We start from the raw sequence: 18,415 nt of genomic DNA, 5'->3' as shown, positions 1-18,415 counted from the left end.
AACACTGCCAAATACTGCCAAAATAAAAGATCTCTATAAATACTAATAAACAATGCACTCTGAGTTTTATATCCTGGGCCAGCTTCCAAGATGGTAGGAGGCAACAAGCGAATAGTAAACCTTGCTGTTTACCAAGGTCTTTGAAAGGGTGGGGTGTGGGAGGGGAGGCTCTCACCCAGTTTCTCCAGATTTTGTAGCATGTGTACAGCAAAGAGTCTATAGTCTGTATCTTTTCTGACAACAGGATTGAGTCTCAAATCTAGCTCTTTTAGGCAAGGTAAAGCCTGCAGGCGGGACACCTCTGCTAATGAAGGAATGTTGTTGTAATATAAATTCAGATCTTGGAGTGAAGATAAATACTCGATACCCTATTAAGGAAAAAAACTGTTAAAAGAAGCCTGTTGGAAGAGACTACAAGACCCACAGCTAAAAGTGGGAATACACCTGCTACTTAGCAAGTATATATATGTAGGAGAAGGCAGAGCTAGAATGCCACTCAGCTGTATGATAAAGCAGAAATAGCCTTTCAGGAGATAAACTGTCCTATATATTTGAGACTGTATCAAGAGCGCTAGATTTGGAATCAAAGGACCTGGTTTCAAATCTCTTCTCTACTCCCTCAGTCCCCTTGGGCAAGTCATTCCTCTAGGTCTCAGTTTTCTCTATAAAACAAGGAGTTTGGGCAAGATGTTCTCTAAAGTTCTTCCCAGTGCTAAGTCATGGTCACAGAATTTAAGAGTCAGAATGGATGTCCATGACCATCTAGTCCAACCCACAACAGGACAAGAATTTCTATTCCAACATGCCTGACAATTGGTCGTCCAGCCTTAGCCTGAGGATCTCTAAGGGACAGGGAAGGAGCCCCTTCCCTCACATGGCAGCCCATCCCACTTTTGCACAGCTGTCGTTTTAAGGCAGTTTTGCCTTAGATGACACTACAATTTTCTTCTAACTTCCATTCATTGCTCTAGGTCAAGCAGAACAAATCTCATGCCCTTTCTCCGCAGCAGCCTTCCAGTACCTAAGTACAGCTACCAGGCAGCCCCTAAGTCCTTAACATGCTAAACATCCCCAGGTCTTTCAGCAGAAGCTTCTTCCTATGGCATAAACTCAAAACAGTACATCTTCTGAAGCATCTTTTACATGCTTGCTTTTCAATGTTCTCCCTCAAAATGAGGCATCTAGAATGGCACATAACACTCCAGATATGCCTTACCAGGGCAGAGGGCAAGGGAACTCCCATCTGGCCTCTTAATGCAGCCTAGGATCACATGTGTTTTCTTGTCTGCTATATCAGACATCTGTCACACACATTAAGCTCTCCATTCAAGCCCTCAGATATCTTCCAAATAAATCTGTCTAGCCACATACTTGTGAGGTTGATTTTTTGAAGTCACGTGCAAGGCTTTACATTTAATTCCTATCAAAATTTGTTTAATTCCTTTTGATGCAAACTGTGAAGGTGTTTTTGAATCCTGCCACCCAATATTTAATCTAGTTTTGTGCAGTCTGCAAACTAGAGAAGTACACCTTTCCTCCCTTCTTCTAAATTATTGATCAAACTGTTAAGCAGCACAGATTCCTGAGGTGTTTCATTAGAGATTCCCCTTTTAGGCTAACGTTAAACCGATGATTATGATGACAACCTTTTGGGTCCCCTCATTGAACCAGTTCTAAATCTAATTGCCTAGCCCAAATACCTCCATCTTTGCCACAAGAACATGAAACACCTTACCAACTGCTTTGCTAAAATCTAGATCAGGTGTTCTTAACCTTTCTTGTGTCCTGGACCCCCTTGTCAGTTTGTTGAAGCAAGCCTGTGGATTTCTCAGAATAATGGTTTGGTTTTTTTTTAATTCTTAGTTAAAGGAAATGCTAAATTTTGGTTAGAGATTAGTGAAAACAAAGATGTAATTTTTCCCATTCAAGTTCACAGACCTGCCAAAATCTCTCCATGGACACCTAGGGGTCTGTAGCCCTCAATGGACTACAGTATTTACAGTATTCCCCTCACCTACCAATTTAGTAATCCTGTCAAAAAAGGAAATAAAGTTAGTCTGACCTGACCTGTTCCTGATGAAGCCAATGCTGGTCATTTTCTTGATGCTCCCTATTTCTTTAGTAATGCTTCAGAATCTTGCCAGGTATCAAAGTCAAGCTTCCTGACCTATGGTTTATAGATTTCATTCTTGTTCCTTTTGATAACCATGACATATTTGCCCTTCTTTAAAACTTTAATATGTCCTTCTCTAACATCTTTCAAGGATCTCTGGCAGTGCCTTCAAAATCATCTAGATGCTCCTTTCCTATCTCCTTATTTATCTTGGCTATCAACTCCCCTTAACCATATTTATGCTGTCCTCACCAGTCCAAAAACAATCTTCATTGGCAGAGAAAACAGAAGCAAAATGAGAATTGAACATTTTTGTCTTTTCATGGTCATCAGTTATCAGCCTTTGCATAGGTGACTATTTCTCAGGCCTGGAACACGCTTCCTTTCCCTATCACCTTAACTCCCTAGTTTCCTTCAAAGTTCATCCCAAATGCCATCTTTTTTTATTACTTGAAGGCTTTCTTATCTCCTAATTGCTAGTGCCTCCACTCCCCCACTACCTTATAATTAGCTTGACTATATTTTGCTTCTTTTAAGTATAGGTATACATGTTGTTTTCCCCCAGTAAAATGAAAGTTCCTTGACAGTGGAGAAAACATTTTGTTTTTGCCTTTGTATCCCCAGTGTCTGACACACCACAAGTGCTTAATAAGTATTTGTTGACTGATTTCTAGGTCTTGCCTGTTAGCTGTACCTTGCACATTTATGTACAGACACTTGAGGCCATGGGTTTTTATTACTTGCTCTTTTCTTGGATTTTGTCTTCTGTGAACTTCTGGAATCTCTATTACCCATTCTGCTACATTATAGCTACTTATGGTATCTAGCTCATTGGGCCTACATGGGTTGTCCCTTGCCTCCACCTTCCTTTTCAAATTAAAGGCTTTTTGAATAGATAAAAAAAGACACTAGGCAAATGCAATTCTACTAGCTCTTGCTAAGGGCTCCACTTCATCTTTAGAGAGGTCTGTCATTCCTACATTTTAAGCTGTGGCACAGAAATCCAAATTTCATTCTTAGACACCATCTTCTTAAAACAGCTTCATTTCCTAAATCTGTTTTTCTCTTATTGTACTTGCCTTTGATAGGCAGCAGTGATGAAAACACCTTTATTTATGCCCGTAAGGTCTTCAATTTCTTGCCAAGACTTCATAATCTTTGGAAATGCTTTCTAAATTTCTTCTGGCAGTGTCATTTGTACTTTGTGAATCACCAGAAGTTGGTAATAATCATCCATTTAGAAAAATCTGGGAAGATTCTCTGTCACATCTTAGCTACACATGGCAGGAAGATAGTAGACTTCCCAGTTACTGTTTTCAGGCTAACAAATAGCTCCAGTCAAGCAACAAGTATTTGTTAAATGCTTACTAAGGGCCAGGCGCAGTGCTACAAATATATAGAAAGACAATTCCTGCCCTCAAGCAAAGTTTAACATTTCAATGGAGGAAAACAACACGTTAAGAAAGGAAGCTGAAAGTGAAAAGTGGGAAAGACTGGACAAAGTTACCCATGGGGTCATGGTACAGAAAATCTGAAGTGCAGCCTGGGGAGGAAAAAAGACTAGGCTGGCTTAGGTACTCTCCATAAATAGAGATTCTTGGAGGAGCTATCCAAGCCATCCCTCCAGAGGAAGAGGCTACAGTAGTGAAATGTAAATTCCAACTCTGGAGTGAGATTTGAGAATGGTCAAAGAAGTCTGGAGAGGAAATCACCAACCACCATACTCTCTTCTCCTTTCTTCTGATCCTTAATGGATAAATTCTCACTAGGGAGCTCTTGGGCATTTACTACTTCATTCCTGGGAGGACATGCAGATGCTTCCTCTCCAGAGTATCCATCTTCCCCTCTTCAAAAACAGCCTCATTTTTTCTTAGCTCGAAGTATTCAATAGGCCTCTTTTCCTTCCTCTTTTTTGTGATGTTTTTTTACCCTCCAACCTCCTGGCACGATTCAGGCTCGTTTTCACACTGGAAGCCTGCTCATTTTTCTTCCTCCATTTTTAAGGGAACATTTCACTATTCAATGACCTGGAGTATGGAGAGGCAAAACCCATCACTTTCTCTCCTAAGGAGGGAGTGCTGCCTGTAGTACAAATAGTATGACTGTGGCAAAAATTGCAAACTTTGGGTACTCACTGCAAATCACTGCACAAATCACCATGCTCTCCTTAGTTGTTGGAAGAGCCTCAGGTCAGGATGATTATTAACTTGTCACTCTCACTTCTTTAGCAAACCTTAATACCTTGACAGCCACAATGAACTTCCTTTTCCTTCTCCCACTAACCTCTTATCTTTTCTGTCTTTTCTTTCACTTTTCTTGCTACTTTCTCCTTTTCCTTCTCCTCCTTCAGTTGATTTCTTCTCCCGCCCCTTCTTTTGCTCTTCCTTCTGATCCTCCTTGGATCTTCTCCCCCCGCCCCCACCTTTTTTCCTTCTCTTTCAAAATGAACCTTCTCCCTCTTTTCTTCCTCCAAATTGAGTGTTCCTCCTTTAGTTTGCAGCTTTTCAGATCTTCCCAACCTTCTTTCCAGGGTCATCTCCGGCCTTCTCCACAATTCTAAAGCTCTCCAAATCGCCTTCATCACTACTGCTCCTTATTCAGCTCAAGTTTTTCTCCTGCTCTTTCTCTCACACTATTTGCTCCTTGAAAAGCTATAAATAGAGTCTTGAGGTTTTAAGTATTAATAATTCATCTACAGAGTACGTTTCTTCCAAGAAACTCAAAGCAATTTATAAAATCTGACATTCAAATTGGGGCACCTACTTGCCAGTGGTGACTGTCAGTTCTTCTTTTTCAGTCATGCCCAATCTCTATGTTCCCACCCCAATCCTGCCTTGTAGAAGAGGAGCAAAATGCCTTCAGCACATCTTTTATCCTGGTTTAATCCCAACCACACTCCTGGATTCTAACTGCTGCTCTGTTTTTTAGTGGAAAAGAAGTCAAGACAGAAAAGTAGATTCTTTGGTAGAAGGGTATATTTTAAAAACTCTTAATGGATATATGGCTATATATCCCAGAAACTTGGGACAGTTACACACAAATACACATATATGCATACAATCCTCCTGCTTTTTAAAATAAATTTTTATTTATATCTTTTGTATTTACATGGCTCATATTTCTCTCACTATCCTTTCTCTATCCCATATAACAAAAAATATTTTTAAAAGAAACAGAAAAAGAAGAAAAGTAGCAAAACTGATCCCCACTATTATTCTGTGGCTGTGATTCTGATGAAATTGATATAAAATTATTACTATGTTATAATTGTATACTTATAAAGCATATGACATAAAAAAGCCTTCATCTCTAATACGGTCACTTCAGTCCGTGTCTTAAACCTTCAATGTCTTCCAACTTCCACTGCATCTAATGATGAGCCATTACCTGAGCCACCATCATCACTTACAAGGCTAACAGCTATAGGGTAATCACTTAACACTATAGGGTTATCAGCTATAAGTAATCACAACTATAGGGTTATAAATAGTTCACTAAAATGAAAAGATACAAACATCATAAGTTAGGGCCTAAATTCTTCCCCCTGTTGTTATTCCTTTACCTTTTAAAATTGTCACTATCTTTTATCAGACCATTCCTGAAGTCATTACTCTTTAGACATGCCTTACCATTGCCAACTTTTGCACTACTGTTTCTAATGGCAAACTCACCCTTTAATACAGTGTGAGCCACAGAACTGAAAGGGACCTTAGATATCATCCAGTCTAAACTTCCTCATTTTACAGATGAGAAAACTGAGGCAAGAGAGGTAAAACAATTCACCCAAGGTCATGTATCTAGGGGACATTAGAGCCAAGACTAGAAAATGGAGCTTCTAGCTTCTAAACCAGTTCTCATGAGCAGCTTTAACATCTCTCTATCCAGGACAGAGATCATAGGGATCATAGAATCTCAATTTAAGAGACCTTAGAGATCATCTATACCAACCCTCTTGTTTTACAAATAAGAAAACAAGGTTAACCAAGCAGTATCTGGCAAAATTTGAATTTGAACCCAGATCCTCTGACTGCAATAGTTCCTGCCTCTGCAGACAACTGACTGAAATTGTCTTCAAGTTTTTCACATTTCAACTGTTTTCACTTTTTCAATGCTGTCATATTAGAGTGTCAGGTTTAGTAGGTTCTTAACATAGGTTGTTGAATAAATCAGACATTTTTGCCCATTTCTGTTCAGTTTTTCAAAACCTATATAAAGCCCTCTACAATTATGCACCAGTATACCTTTCCAGACTTGTCTCATATTTCTCCCCTTTACAATTCAAGCAAATTAGAATGCTGCTCTTCACCCTCACCTCTTGTGCCCCCAAATACGTGGTGTTCTCTTGCGTCCCTGCCTTTGCTCATGCTGTTCCCTACAACTAGAATTGCCTCTCCCCTTTTCATCTATTTTATTCCTATTCATCCCTGAAAGCCCTTCAAATGCTGTCATCTGCCCCAAAACTTTCCCTGATTCTCCTGACTGGCAATGTCTTTCCCCCTTTGACTTTATACAATATATTTACTATAATGTTTTTTAGTAAAATCATTTTCCATTGACTACCATGAATGAACCAGAAATTACAGCTATTGATTCAGTTATCAAAATACCTCTGCAAGCACTAGATAAGTTTGATACTCAATCTCAGGTCACTTCTAATTCCTTTTGATGTGAATGTCAAGTGAATAGTTTCCAACTTTCTTCTGCCTTCCTAACTCTTAATGGTCCATGCATCCCCTAAAGATGCATTAGCAATTATCACAGTCATTTTGTTTTCCCTAAGGCAATTAAGTAAAGTGCTTCTTGGTACTGGAAAGATGAATATATACAGAACAATCATATTAAGCAAGTATCATTGATTGCAAAGCAAACAAGAGCAATGTTTATTTTTTTCCATTTATTTTACCTCAGAAAGGAGAACACCCATAGAGTTCAAATCTAGGCATAAAATGTATAAGGGGAAACTCTAAGCCAACAGTTTTCTGAAACCAATGGAGCAACAAGATTCTGCTAGAAAAACTAGAGTCTTTCTTTTCAGAAGACATCCAGGGAAAATTCCTTGGGAAGGAACCAAGAGGAGGGTAGAAAATTAAGCTACTAAGTTTCAGAATGACTGAATCCTGCGCAGGCTTCGGATTAGGGGTTAACAGGGAGACATGCTAACAATGCATCCTGGAAGTCATTTAGACCTCTGATCTAGACTATGGTTTGTCCAGGTAAGCAGATATCTCATAAAACCGCCAGCTGAGAACAGAATTGGAAACCTTTAGTTTATCTGGAGAGTATCTGGAAAAGTACAGAGAAAATGCTTTTTGCAATGGGAATATGTGGAAAGAATGCCGCCTTTTGTATGGCATTTGGGACACAAGGGAAAAGAACACAAATTTTGTATGTGTGTATGTTTGGCTAATGTATGTTAGCTAATCCTTACTCCCTTTTCTCTGCTCAGGCCTGCTTCTGCTTTCACGCCCAGGCTTTTTTCCTACACTGCCAGGTCTGGAAAAATTTCCTTGCCTTCCAGCCCATCACCTCTTCCTCTTTCAAATACTCCTAGAAATTCATCTTTTGCAAGGAACCTTCAAGCCTCAACATAAATTTTCTTCTCATTAGGAAGAGACATTAATAAAAGTAAAATGCCAATAAATCTAAGATTGAACAGATCTCAGCTATCTAATTTGGTCTAAAATGCAAAAATGGAAAGGCTATACCTTCTCTAGCCCTCATTTCCTCTCAAAAACACTTTTAAAAATATGTTTGATGCATAATATTTGCTATGTTTACCTCATTGGCCATAGAATATCACAGAATCAGATTCATAGAGTTGGAGAGGACCTTAGAGTTCTGATTTCAAACCTCATCAAGAACCTTTTTCTTCGAAATCTTCAGTGATTATATATCCTCCATTTGAATACTTCCAATGATGAGGACTCTATAGCCTTGCGAAGCAGCTCATTCCACTTTTGGACATCTCTAATTATTAGGAAGCTCTTTCCCATAATGAGTTAAAATCTGCCTCTCTGCAACTTCCTGTTAATGTTATTTCTGTCCCCTGGCACCAGACAGAATACATTTAAAGTCTCCAAACTTTCTTCCCTATGCCAGACCTTTACAACCATTAGGCCTCTCCCTAAGTCTTTTCTGCCTTCTGAAGCTAGATATAGAGTGTTGGGCCTGGAGTCAGGAAGACCCAAGTTTAAATATGGCTTCAGACAGACTAGCTATGTGACCCTGGACAAGTCATTTAACCTATTTGCCTCAGTTTTCTCAAGTGTAAAATATGGATAATAGTATCCACCTTGCAGGGTTGTTGTGAGCACACAAAATAATATTTGTTGTAAAGTTTCTACATAGCACAGTACCTGTGGCATATAGTAGGTGCTATATAAATGCTTATTTCCTTCCTTCCTTCTTTTCTCAAGGCTAAATATCCCCAGTTCTTGCAACCAGTTCTTCTACAGCATGGTCTACAGTCCTGTCATCATATGGAACTTACCTGTAGACTAGAGATTAAGTTTCTTGATAGATCTAAGGATCGGAGATTTTTAAAATTTTTGAAGGTCTCACCAATGGAATGGATTTTTCCTACATAGGATCCCTGCAATGAAAGAGACTCCACCAATTCTGAAAATGAATCATTAGCAAATGTATTACGTTCTTTCTCAGCAACTGTTTAGATGGAGAGCAGAGTTAGTGAAAATGGACTTCCCTTTCTCCCCCTGTCCCTTGTGATGGTTTTGAGTGAAAGTCTCAGGGAAGGAAGCTTGGGATAATGTAACAGTTATCAAAATGTTGTAGGACGATCCCTGGGAGTCCCTGAGACAATATCAAGGTGTCTGTGAGGTCAAATCTATTTTCATAATAATACTGAGTTATTGACTATTAAAATATTTCTCCCCTTTCCAACTACGTATCTGTGTGAGGCTGGATTTTCTTCATATACTTCAAAACAATATAAATCAATATATTGAATGCAGAAGCAGGTATGATAATCTAGCTGTCTTCTATTAATCCAGACATTAAAGATACTTGCAAAAATATGCAAATATTTCTTCTCATTTTTTGTTTCAATAAAACTATTTTTCAAAAAAAGTTTATCATGTAATGTATTATTGTTGTTTTAAAATAAAATTTTTAATCTTAGTTTTAATTTCTAATATGGTAATTATCAAGAGATATAATCCACATAATAAAAGCTCTTTGAAATCCCCAATAACTTTTAAGAATACAGAGGAGTCCTCAGATGAAAACGTTTGAAAAATACTGCTGCAATGGAAAGGATTTGGAGTTAGAGGATTTGAATTCCAGCTTTTTTGCTTACTATACATAACTTTCAGCAAATAATTTCCTCTCTTGGGCTTCAATTTCCCCATTTGCAAAATGAAGGAATTAGACTAAATTATCTCTAAGGTCCCTTCCAATCTAAAGTCCAATAGAGAGGCCCACCAAACCCAATGGCTATTCAAAAACAACATCAAGAGATCATGTCAAATATTTCAAAAATTCTTGAAGTAACAAAATCTTAATTGACTTCAATTTTTTTTAAAGCACACAGCACTTTAGAAACCTTTGTCTTACAAAATGAAAAAGGCGGGATACTTACTCCTGGTTTTTTTGCGGGGGGGGGGGGGCGGAGGGAGAATAAAGTAAAGTGATTCAGGATCCCTAAATTATAAAGTATCAGACATCAAGGAGACCTGGATTTGAATCCTCTGCTCTGCTACTTATTATAATCTGTGCAGGACCCTTCACTTTTTTGAGGCTCAGCTCCCTCATCTATAAAACGAGGAGGATGGGCTAGGGTCCTTCCAAGTCTCAATTCTATGATCCTATGATCCCTAAGACAACCCATTTCTAAAGCAAACACACGATCAATGTAGCCGTGTAAACTAAGACAGAACAAGAACCGAGTGTGATTGGCTACTGATAACTTTGTCTTTTCCAAGTCCCTTACCCCACCAAAGAGGGGCGCCGTGGTCAGTATCCCCGCATTTGACAAATGAGGAAAACAGAAGTGAAGGGAAGTTTAAGACCAGACCGTACTGGGGTCAGCTGGAGAGGTCGGCATTTTAACTGACGCCCACCCCAAACAGGGGGCTCAGTGCTAGCTGGCTGAGAGCAGATTCCTCTCTAGATGCAGCAATGCCTGCAGCGGCCTACCCTTTCTTCAACAGAAAGTACAAAAGCGGGAGCTTCAAACCCAAATGTCCCGAAAGGCAGAGGGGCAGTGGGTCTTGAAGTGGTGAGGGGCACTCTCAGGGCCAGAAAATCAATACCACCCCCACCCCCACGTCACTGGGCCCTAAAAGGGCCCCTGGGAAGGAAACGAGACTGAAAAAGGTGACATCAAAGTGTCTCCTCCTCCCCTCCGGGCCTCCCCCCTCCCATGGGTGTCGCCGTTTCCCCAACCCCCTCCCCACGCCCAGCCGGCCCCCCTCCCAGGGGCCGCACCCGGCTCCTCCTGGGTCAGCGCCCCCATGCGGCGGAGCACGTCCTCGTTCAGGTTCCACTGCTCCGCCATCCCAGCCTAGTCCCTCCTGACCCCGGCCTGGCTGGCGAGGCCGCCTCGGGGAATGCCGGGAAACAGGAGAGCCCCTCGCAAACCCCTCCCCCCACCCCGACGACTGCGCCCCCTCCCCCTCCCCTGACACCCCGCCCCCTTACCTGACACAGCCCTGTGCCCTCGAGCCCCTGCTCCCCACCCCGGTCACGCCGGGTGCCCTCCCTCTCCTTGTGCGCACCTCGAGACCCACTCCCCCCGCCCGGATCCCACCCTCCCTGCTCTCTGGATTCCCTGAGTTGGAGACCCCACGCCGCCCAACCTCCAGCACACACCGCAGCCCGCCCCCAACCCCTCACCTAACACCTCTGTGCTGGACCACCCGACGTCCTCTGCCTCTTCCCCTCCTTGGGACCCTCCCCTAAAGACCCCATGCCCATCACCTCATAGCCTGAGGCTAACCCGCTGCCCCTCCTCTAACCCCCTCCCCATTCCGCCAGCGTCTCAGGCCCCTGCAGAGACCAGCACTGGCCGCTCTCCTCTAACACCCGGTCTCTGCATCTGGCGCCGCCTCGCGCTGCTCTCTTCCACCCTCCTGCCCCTGCTCATCACCTCCTGCATCTTCCCAGGCAGGCACATGCTGCTCTCATCTAACACTCTAACATTGCCCCAAACCCATCACCTCGTGCACCCTCCCGGACTTGCACGTGCTGCTCTCCCCTAACATTCCCCCCCCACCTTCCCGTCATGCACTGCTCTCTTTTAACCTCACCCCACCCCCATCACCTCGAGCACCCTCCCAGGCAGGCACGTGCTGCTCTCCTTTAACACCTGGTCTCTCATTTGGCCCGCCTCGAGCTGCTCTCTTCCATCCTCCTGCCCCTGCTCATCACCTCGTGCACCCTCCCAGGCCAGCACGTGCTGCTCTTCTCTAACATTGCCCTACCCCCCATCACCTCATGCACCCACCCAGGCCCGCCAGCACTGTTCTCCTTTAACCTCAGGCTGCCCCCCTATCACCTCAGTGCACCCTCCCGGGCCTGCTCGCGCTGCTCCCCTCTAACATTTCCCCCTCCCCCCATCACCTCAGTGCACCCTCCCGGGCCTGCACGCGCTGCTCCCCGCTAGCTCCACTCTCTCACCCTCCTCGTCTTGCTCACCTGCCACCACCAGCCGACCCCTCTCCCTCCCCGCCCCCCCCCAAGGTCCTCGCGCTCCCTCAGGCCGTTACTCGAAGGCAGCCCCTCACCCCGAGGCCGCCGTGACTATGGTATGGAGACAGCCCTGGCGGGGGGCGCCCCGTGACGGGAAGATCAGTGCAGAGAAAGCCCCGACCGTCTGGGGTGGGGAGCATCTCTGTGAGGGCAGGACCCACGAAGGGGCAGCCCAGCCTGGGGAGGGGGGCCTTGCTGAGGAAGGGGCGCCCTGGGGTGGGGTGTGTGGGAAGGGCATCCTCCCGTCCCGGGTCTCAGTTTCCCGGTCTGGCCCCTGTGGCAGCTAACACCGATGGCCCACCTCCCTTGGCACGGGCACTGGAGGCCAAGCGTGAGGGTGGGCAGAGCAGCGCCTCTTTGCTGCTCCCAGGGACCCCCTGGTAAGGGACCCCCGGAAAGCCGAGGCAATGAGGAGCAGGACCCCGAATTCCCCTCCAGTGTCCAGTGGCACCTCAGGAACCACCCCTGCTGGTCATTTCAGGACAGGGAGGGGAAGGACGTTCTTCTGTCCCTGACCCCTGACTCATTGGGCTTCCCCGGGCTGGTGATCCTCAGATGCCCCCCCTGGAAGCAGAGGGATGGATTGGCTCACCAGATGACCCAGACAGAATGACCTAGTGCTTCTGAGTGCATGATTCCCCACTGCCTCCTTTATACTCAAATCTCACTTCCAACCATCCTCTTCACTTGTGGGCTTCTGATTGTTGGGGGAGGGGGTTTGGACAAGATCTGTCCAACATTAATGACGTAAGGAACTCCCTCTACCAATGCACCTGTTGTGCGATTTAAATGTTAGAGCGCTGTCCCGAGCATTGAGCTGTTAAACTGCTCGCTTTTTAAAATAGGTTAACAACGTGATTTCCTCACAGCCCTGTAATAGGTAATGCCAATACAAACTAAGCATTCCCATTTTACACGTTAAAAAAATGAGATTCAGAGACCTGGGATCTCACAGGAAGTGTCAGGATCAGAATGCAGACTCAGGTTGTCCCACTTGAGGTCCAGGACTCTTCCCACTACATCATACTGGGGGCAATAGCCCCAGATTCCCTTTGGCCCACATCGTCTGAAGAGATTTCCTAAGCCCCTGAAAGAAAAGTGACAAGTTACTCTTCACACAAAGATGTAGGGAAGTCGACTTTTCTTCTTTCAAGCCCTTTGCCCCACCTCCCCCCAGTTCACCACCTTGTTTTACATGTGTGGTCCATTTTGTGTTTTTAGTTGAAGACTTGTTACAGAACACATTTACATTTGTAGATACACTGTTTTTCTATCTTGTCCTATGTTGCATGAGTCTAAGGCTTAAAAAAGCAAAAAGTAGGTTAGATAGGAAATACAACTATGAATAGATGAGCTTATGTTTTTAATAGTGAGTTTATTGACTTAATGGGCTCATCACTACAAACCTTAGTGTTCTTTGGTTGACATTAATAATCACCAAGGGGATTGAAAGAGCCCAGAACAAACAATGAACTCATTTCTTTGTAGATAGGATCTCCAAAGAGCCCTGCATTTATTTAATATAGTTGAGTGCTCCAGGTCATAAATCTCTTCATTTTCCATTTAGGAGGAACCTGGGATGTCTCATGAATCAGCAGAGGATTTGTTTCATTTTAATGTAGGGGGTTGGCACTTTTCCGTTCCCAGAAGCAAGCTTGCTCAGTTCCCAGACTCCCTCCTGTGGAAGGAGGCATCTGCCTTGACACCCTCAGAAAGCCAACGGCTATTCATTGACAGAGATGGATTCACATTTCGGCATGTACATTATTACCTCCATACCTCCAAACTCTCCTTTTCTAGTTGTGCAGAATTAAATTTGCTGTATGAGCAAGCATTGGGTTTGCAGCTGACACCTTTATTACAGGTAAGTCCCTTTAGACATCAGCATTCAGTAGACATATGGGTTTCCATCTAGATGTGTTTATGTGTATTATTTTTACACAGGACAGAACACAGGTCAATGATTTGACATATCTTAATGAGAAACTGTGATGAATGATTCATTACATAAAACTAATAGAGTAGAGGATGTTGGATTTTTTTTTAACAAGCTGCTTGACCACCTGTCCTTGTTCCATGCTTACAGTCAGTAAAGGCCCCAGGGCAGCCATTATTTCTCACCATCCTAATATCTCAGAAGACACTGATGGCTCCATCAAATGTTGTATTAGGCTTTTTCCTGAAACTGAATGTTTTTTAAAAGAAATGAAAAGTTTGGGGTTAGTAAGGCTTACTAACACACCCATGTTGTGTTAAATTAAGTGCCTTGAACTAGCAAGAACTTAATTTTTATTGAATTGGACCATGTACACATCTGGTATTTTTTTCTTTGATAGTTGTGCTGAGAATTCACCTATTTTCCCCAACAAGTCCTCTCCACCCCTATAGCCCTATTCAAATGTTTTATTAGGCTCTAGAGGGCACCAAGGATTTTCAAAGGCTGTGCTGGAAAAGTCAAAGTTGTGTTATACCTGATCTAGCTAGAAAGCCCTCAACTGTGCAGATGCCTCAGTCATCTAAGAATCAGCCTAACTAGGTAGGAAGGGCTTACTACTAGGTTGATCACGGGGATGTGGGGTCTTATTTTACTTTATTTTTGCTATAGCAACTCATAAAGACTGTTTTGGGAAATGAAGGTGATATGAAGCCAAAAGATAATATTTTTTAAAGACACTGAGGCACTAGAGGGATTACAACCTGCTTTGGTGACTGGTAGTGTCTATACTGATGAAATCACAGGTCTCTGAAGTATCGAAGTTAAGTCCTCTAACAAAACATCCACCGATACCAGTAAGAGAAGGAAAAAAAAAACCAGAAGCTTTGCTTTGTTGCTACTCTGTGGCTCTGAGAGGAGATAGATTACTTTCATAGAGTCATGGCAAGAAAACTAGACTGAGAATCAGAAGACCCCCATGTGACCTTGGATGAGTCATTTGCCTTCCCTGGGCTTCATTTTCCTCATGTAAATGAGAAGGTTGGTTTATATCAGAGGTCCTTAACCTTTGTGTGTCATGCACACCTTGGGCAATCTAGTCTGGTGAAGCCTGTGGGCCTCTTATCAGAAGAATGCTTTTAAATGTGTAAAACAAAATACATGGGACTACAAAGGCAGCCAATTATACTGAAATACAAATGTCATAATATTTTTTAAAAAACAAGATCACAGACCTTAACTTAACAATTTTTGATTTAGATAATCTATGAGCTCTGTTCCCCTTATGGTAAGATGTAATTCTGTGATCTAGTTATACACTACAAAATATCAGAGAATGCTGCCTTCTTTTCTATTTTTAACAAACATTGAGTTCCTTCCACAGTACATATAATACCCTTTAAAATAATAAGGGGGCAGCATGCATAGTATAGGAGAGAGAGTGCTAGATTCGGAGGATTTGAGTTTAAATTCTGTGTGGCTTTGGTCAAGTCACAACCCATCTAGGCCCCAGTTTCCTCATCTGCAAAATGGGGGGGCTGGACAAGATGACTTCTAAAAGTTTCTTTCAGTTCTAAATGTAGGGTGTGGGGTCAGGATGGCAGATGAGAAGAAGCATGTTTGTCCATTTTACCCAGCTTATCTCCTCCACAACAACCTAAAAAATGTTCCAGAACAAATTCTGATCAGGAATGCCAAGCAAAAGTCATAGTCATTTTTCCAACCCAGAACAGCTTAGGAAGACAGAGAGTTCTGTGGACACTGGGTGGGAGTTGGGCAAGAGCAGAGTGAGGTAGCAGCATTGGGGATGGGGAGTATTCCAGCACTCAGGAAACAAGTCAAGACAGAGCACTAGGGCAGGAGGCAGCAGGGCAGAAAGAGATCTTGGGGAATCCATGAGCTAGCACTGGGTTCAGGAATAGGTGCCATCTTTGGCACATTACCCAATTCCAGGTCATAGATTCACGATGGAGAAGAGAGGTCAGGAGTGAGCACAAGGCCTAGCTGAATATTAAGCAAGAAACAAGTTCCAGAAATTTAGCTGTGTGACTGAGCCCAAGAGCAAAGAGGCCACTCAGTTCTAACCTTTAGCCCAGCACGTAAACCTTTAGTACAATAACTAGGGCAAAAGACTAAGACAAACCAGCAGTTCATTCACTCCAAACCTGCAAAACTTCACAGCGTGCTAATAGTGTGCTAATAGTCTATTGAAGCTCAACTCAGTGGAGCCAAGATGGTGGAGTAAAAGCAGAGACTTGTTTGAGCTCTCCCTGAAATGCCTCCATATTAATGTAAAAAAAATCACTCTAAACAAATTCTAGAGCTATAGAACCCACAAAATGACAGAGTGAAATAATACTCTAGCCCAAGACAGCCTGAAAGGTCGACGGGAATTTCTATCATAGTGCTGGGAATGGAGCCCAGCCCAGTGTGGACTGTGTCAGCACAGACTGGGCTGGAGCAGACTGGGCAGAGCAGGCCTTAGGGCACTGAATCATTAACCCCTGTGGTGGTTTCCAGATTTCTCAACCCACAAATGTCAAAGACAACTTAGCAAGTAAGCAAAAAAACTGTTGGACCTGGACGACAGAAGAGCATGGTCTGGCCCCAGCCTTGGGGTGCAGAGGTGGCTGCAGCTGTGGTGGCAGCAGCAGTGGCTGCTTCTGGAGCTCCAGGTCTACAAATGGTGGGGAGTTCAATTGGCTGATCAGAGCAGGAGTGCAGGGATCTCTTTGCTGGTGCTGAGGCAGGATTCTCTTGCTTTGCCCTGCTTGGATCTAGGTCATAATCCTGGGTGTCAGTCCTGGGGTGAGAAGGAGTGCTGGTGTGGAAGAGCTTGTGGTGGCTGTGGAGAGGGAGCCCTCCTCACAGTTCCAAGGCAGAAAAAAGTGCTTGAGGTCACTCACAGACTACAGTACAGGCCAGGAGAAGAGTAAACACCTCTCCTTGGATCATACCACCACAGAAGAACTGAAAATTTACAGGTGCCTAGAAGTAGCTCTGAAAACAGCTGTGCAAAACCCCTGAAGCTTGGCACAGAGCACTCTTCACTCTGGAAGCAGAGTCTTACCTTGACAAAGAACTCAAAAGTCAAGTAATTGGCTGGGAAAATGAACAGACTAAAAAACTCAGACTATAGAATCTTACTTTGATGACAAAGAGGATCAAAACATACAACCAAAAGAAGACAACTAAGTCAAAGATCCCACATCAAAAGCCTCCAAAAAAAATATGAATTGGCCACAGGCCATTGAGGAGCTCAAAAAGGATTTTGAAAATCAAGTAAGAGAAGTAGAGGAAAAATTGGGAAAAGAAATGAGAGTGATGCCAGAAAACCATGAAAAAATGAGTCGACAGCTTGCTAAAGGAGACCTCAAAAATACTGTAGCAAATAACACCTTAAAAAATAGACTAACGCAAATAGCAAAGGAGGTCCAAAAAGCTAATGAGGAGAAGAATGCTTTAAAAAGTAGAATTGGCCAAATGGAAAAGGAGGTCCAAAAAGCTCACTGTAGAAAATAATTCCTTAAAAATTAGAATGGAGCAAATGGAAGCTAATGACTTTATGAGAACTCAAGAAATTATAAAACAGAACCAAAAGAATGAAAAATAGAAGACCATGCGAAATATCTCACTGGTAAAACCACTGACCTGGAAAACAGATGTAGGAGAGATAATTTTAAAATTATTGGACTGCCTGAAAGCCATGATCAAAAAAAGAGCCTAGACATCATCTTTCAAGAAATTATCAAAGAAAACTGCCCTGATATTCTAGAGCCAGAGGGTAAAATAGAAATTGAAAGAATCCACCAATTGCCTCGTGAAAAAGATCCCAAAAGGAAAACTTCTCAGAATATTATAGCCATATCCCAGAATTCCTAAGTCAAGGAGAAAATATTGCAAGCATCCAGAAAGAAACAATTTGAGTATTGTGGAAAAATAATCAGGATAATACAAGATCTAGCAGCTTCTACATTAAGGGATCAAAGGGCTTGGAATATGATATTCTGGATGTCAAAGGAGCTAGGATTAAAACCAAGAATCACCTACCCAGCAAAACTGAGTATAATACTTCAGGGGGAAAATGGACATTCAATGAAATAGAGGACTTTCAAGCATTCTTGATGAAAAGACCAGAGCTGAATAGAAAATTTGACTTTCAAATGTAAGAATCAAGAGAAGCATGAAAGATAAACAGGAAAGAGAAATCATAAAGGACTTATTAAAGTTGAGCTGTATACATTCCTACATGGAAGGATGATATTTGTAACTCATGAGATCTTTCTCAGTATTAAGGTAGTTGATGGGAATATACATATTTATAGAAAGAGGGCACAGGGTGAGTTGAATGTGAAGGGATGATATCTAAAAAATAAAATTAAGGGGCAAAAGAGGAATATATTGGGAGAAGGAGAAGAGGAGAGATAGAATGGGGTGAATTATCTCACATAAAAGGCAAGAAAATCTGTTATAATGGAAGGGAAGAGAGGAGAGGTGAAAGAGAATGAGTGAACCTTACTCTCATCGGATTTGGCTTAAGGAGGAAATAACATACACACTCAATTGGGTATCTTACTCTACAGGAAAGTATGGGGGAAGGGGATAAGGGGGGGATGATAGAAGGGAGGGCAGACTGGGGGAGGAGATAGTGAAAAGCAAAC

General features: G+C 42.8%; 2 protein-coding genes across 2 annotated transcripts in view; one reads left to right on the top strand and one right to left on the bottom strand.

Moving 5' to 3' along the window:
• LRRC36 (leucine rich repeat containing 36) overlaps positions 1 to 10,628 on the bottom strand; it is a 47,012-nt gene extending 36,384 nt beyond the window's left edge. Inside the window, exons 1-3 of the mRNA XM_036750057.1 lie at positions 10,559 to 10,628; positions 8,604 to 8,731; positions 176 to 368 (exon numbers count right to left, since the gene is read on the bottom strand). Coding sequence (XP_036605952.1) covers positions 176 to 368; positions 8,604 to 8,731; positions 10,559 to 10,628 — 391 coding nt within the window. The remainder of the gene's footprint in view (positions 1 to 175; positions 369 to 8,603; positions 8,732 to 10,558) is intronic.
• A 2,772-nt stretch (positions 10,629 to 13,400) lies between these two features.
• Positions 13,401 to 18,415, top strand: part of KCTD19 (potassium channel tetramerization domain containing 19) — a 43,668-nt gene continuing 38,653 nt past the window's right edge. The window contains 1 exon segment of the mRNA XM_036751382.1: positions 13,401 to 13,685. Within this exon segment, the coding sequence (XP_036607277.1) occupies positions 13,401 to 13,685 (285 nt within the window).

The sequence above is a fragment of the Trichosurus vulpecula genome, chromosome 3, assembly GCF_011100635.1.
Source record: "Trichosurus vulpecula isolate mTriVul1 chromosome 3, mTriVul1.pri, whole genome shotgun sequence".
NCBI classification, from domain to species: domain Eukaryota; kingdom Metazoa; phylum Chordata; class Mammalia; order Diprotodontia; family Phalangeridae; genus Trichosurus; species Trichosurus vulpecula.
Note: the sequence above shows the minus strand (reverse complement) of the source record. Positions and strands in the feature narration are given on the sequence as shown.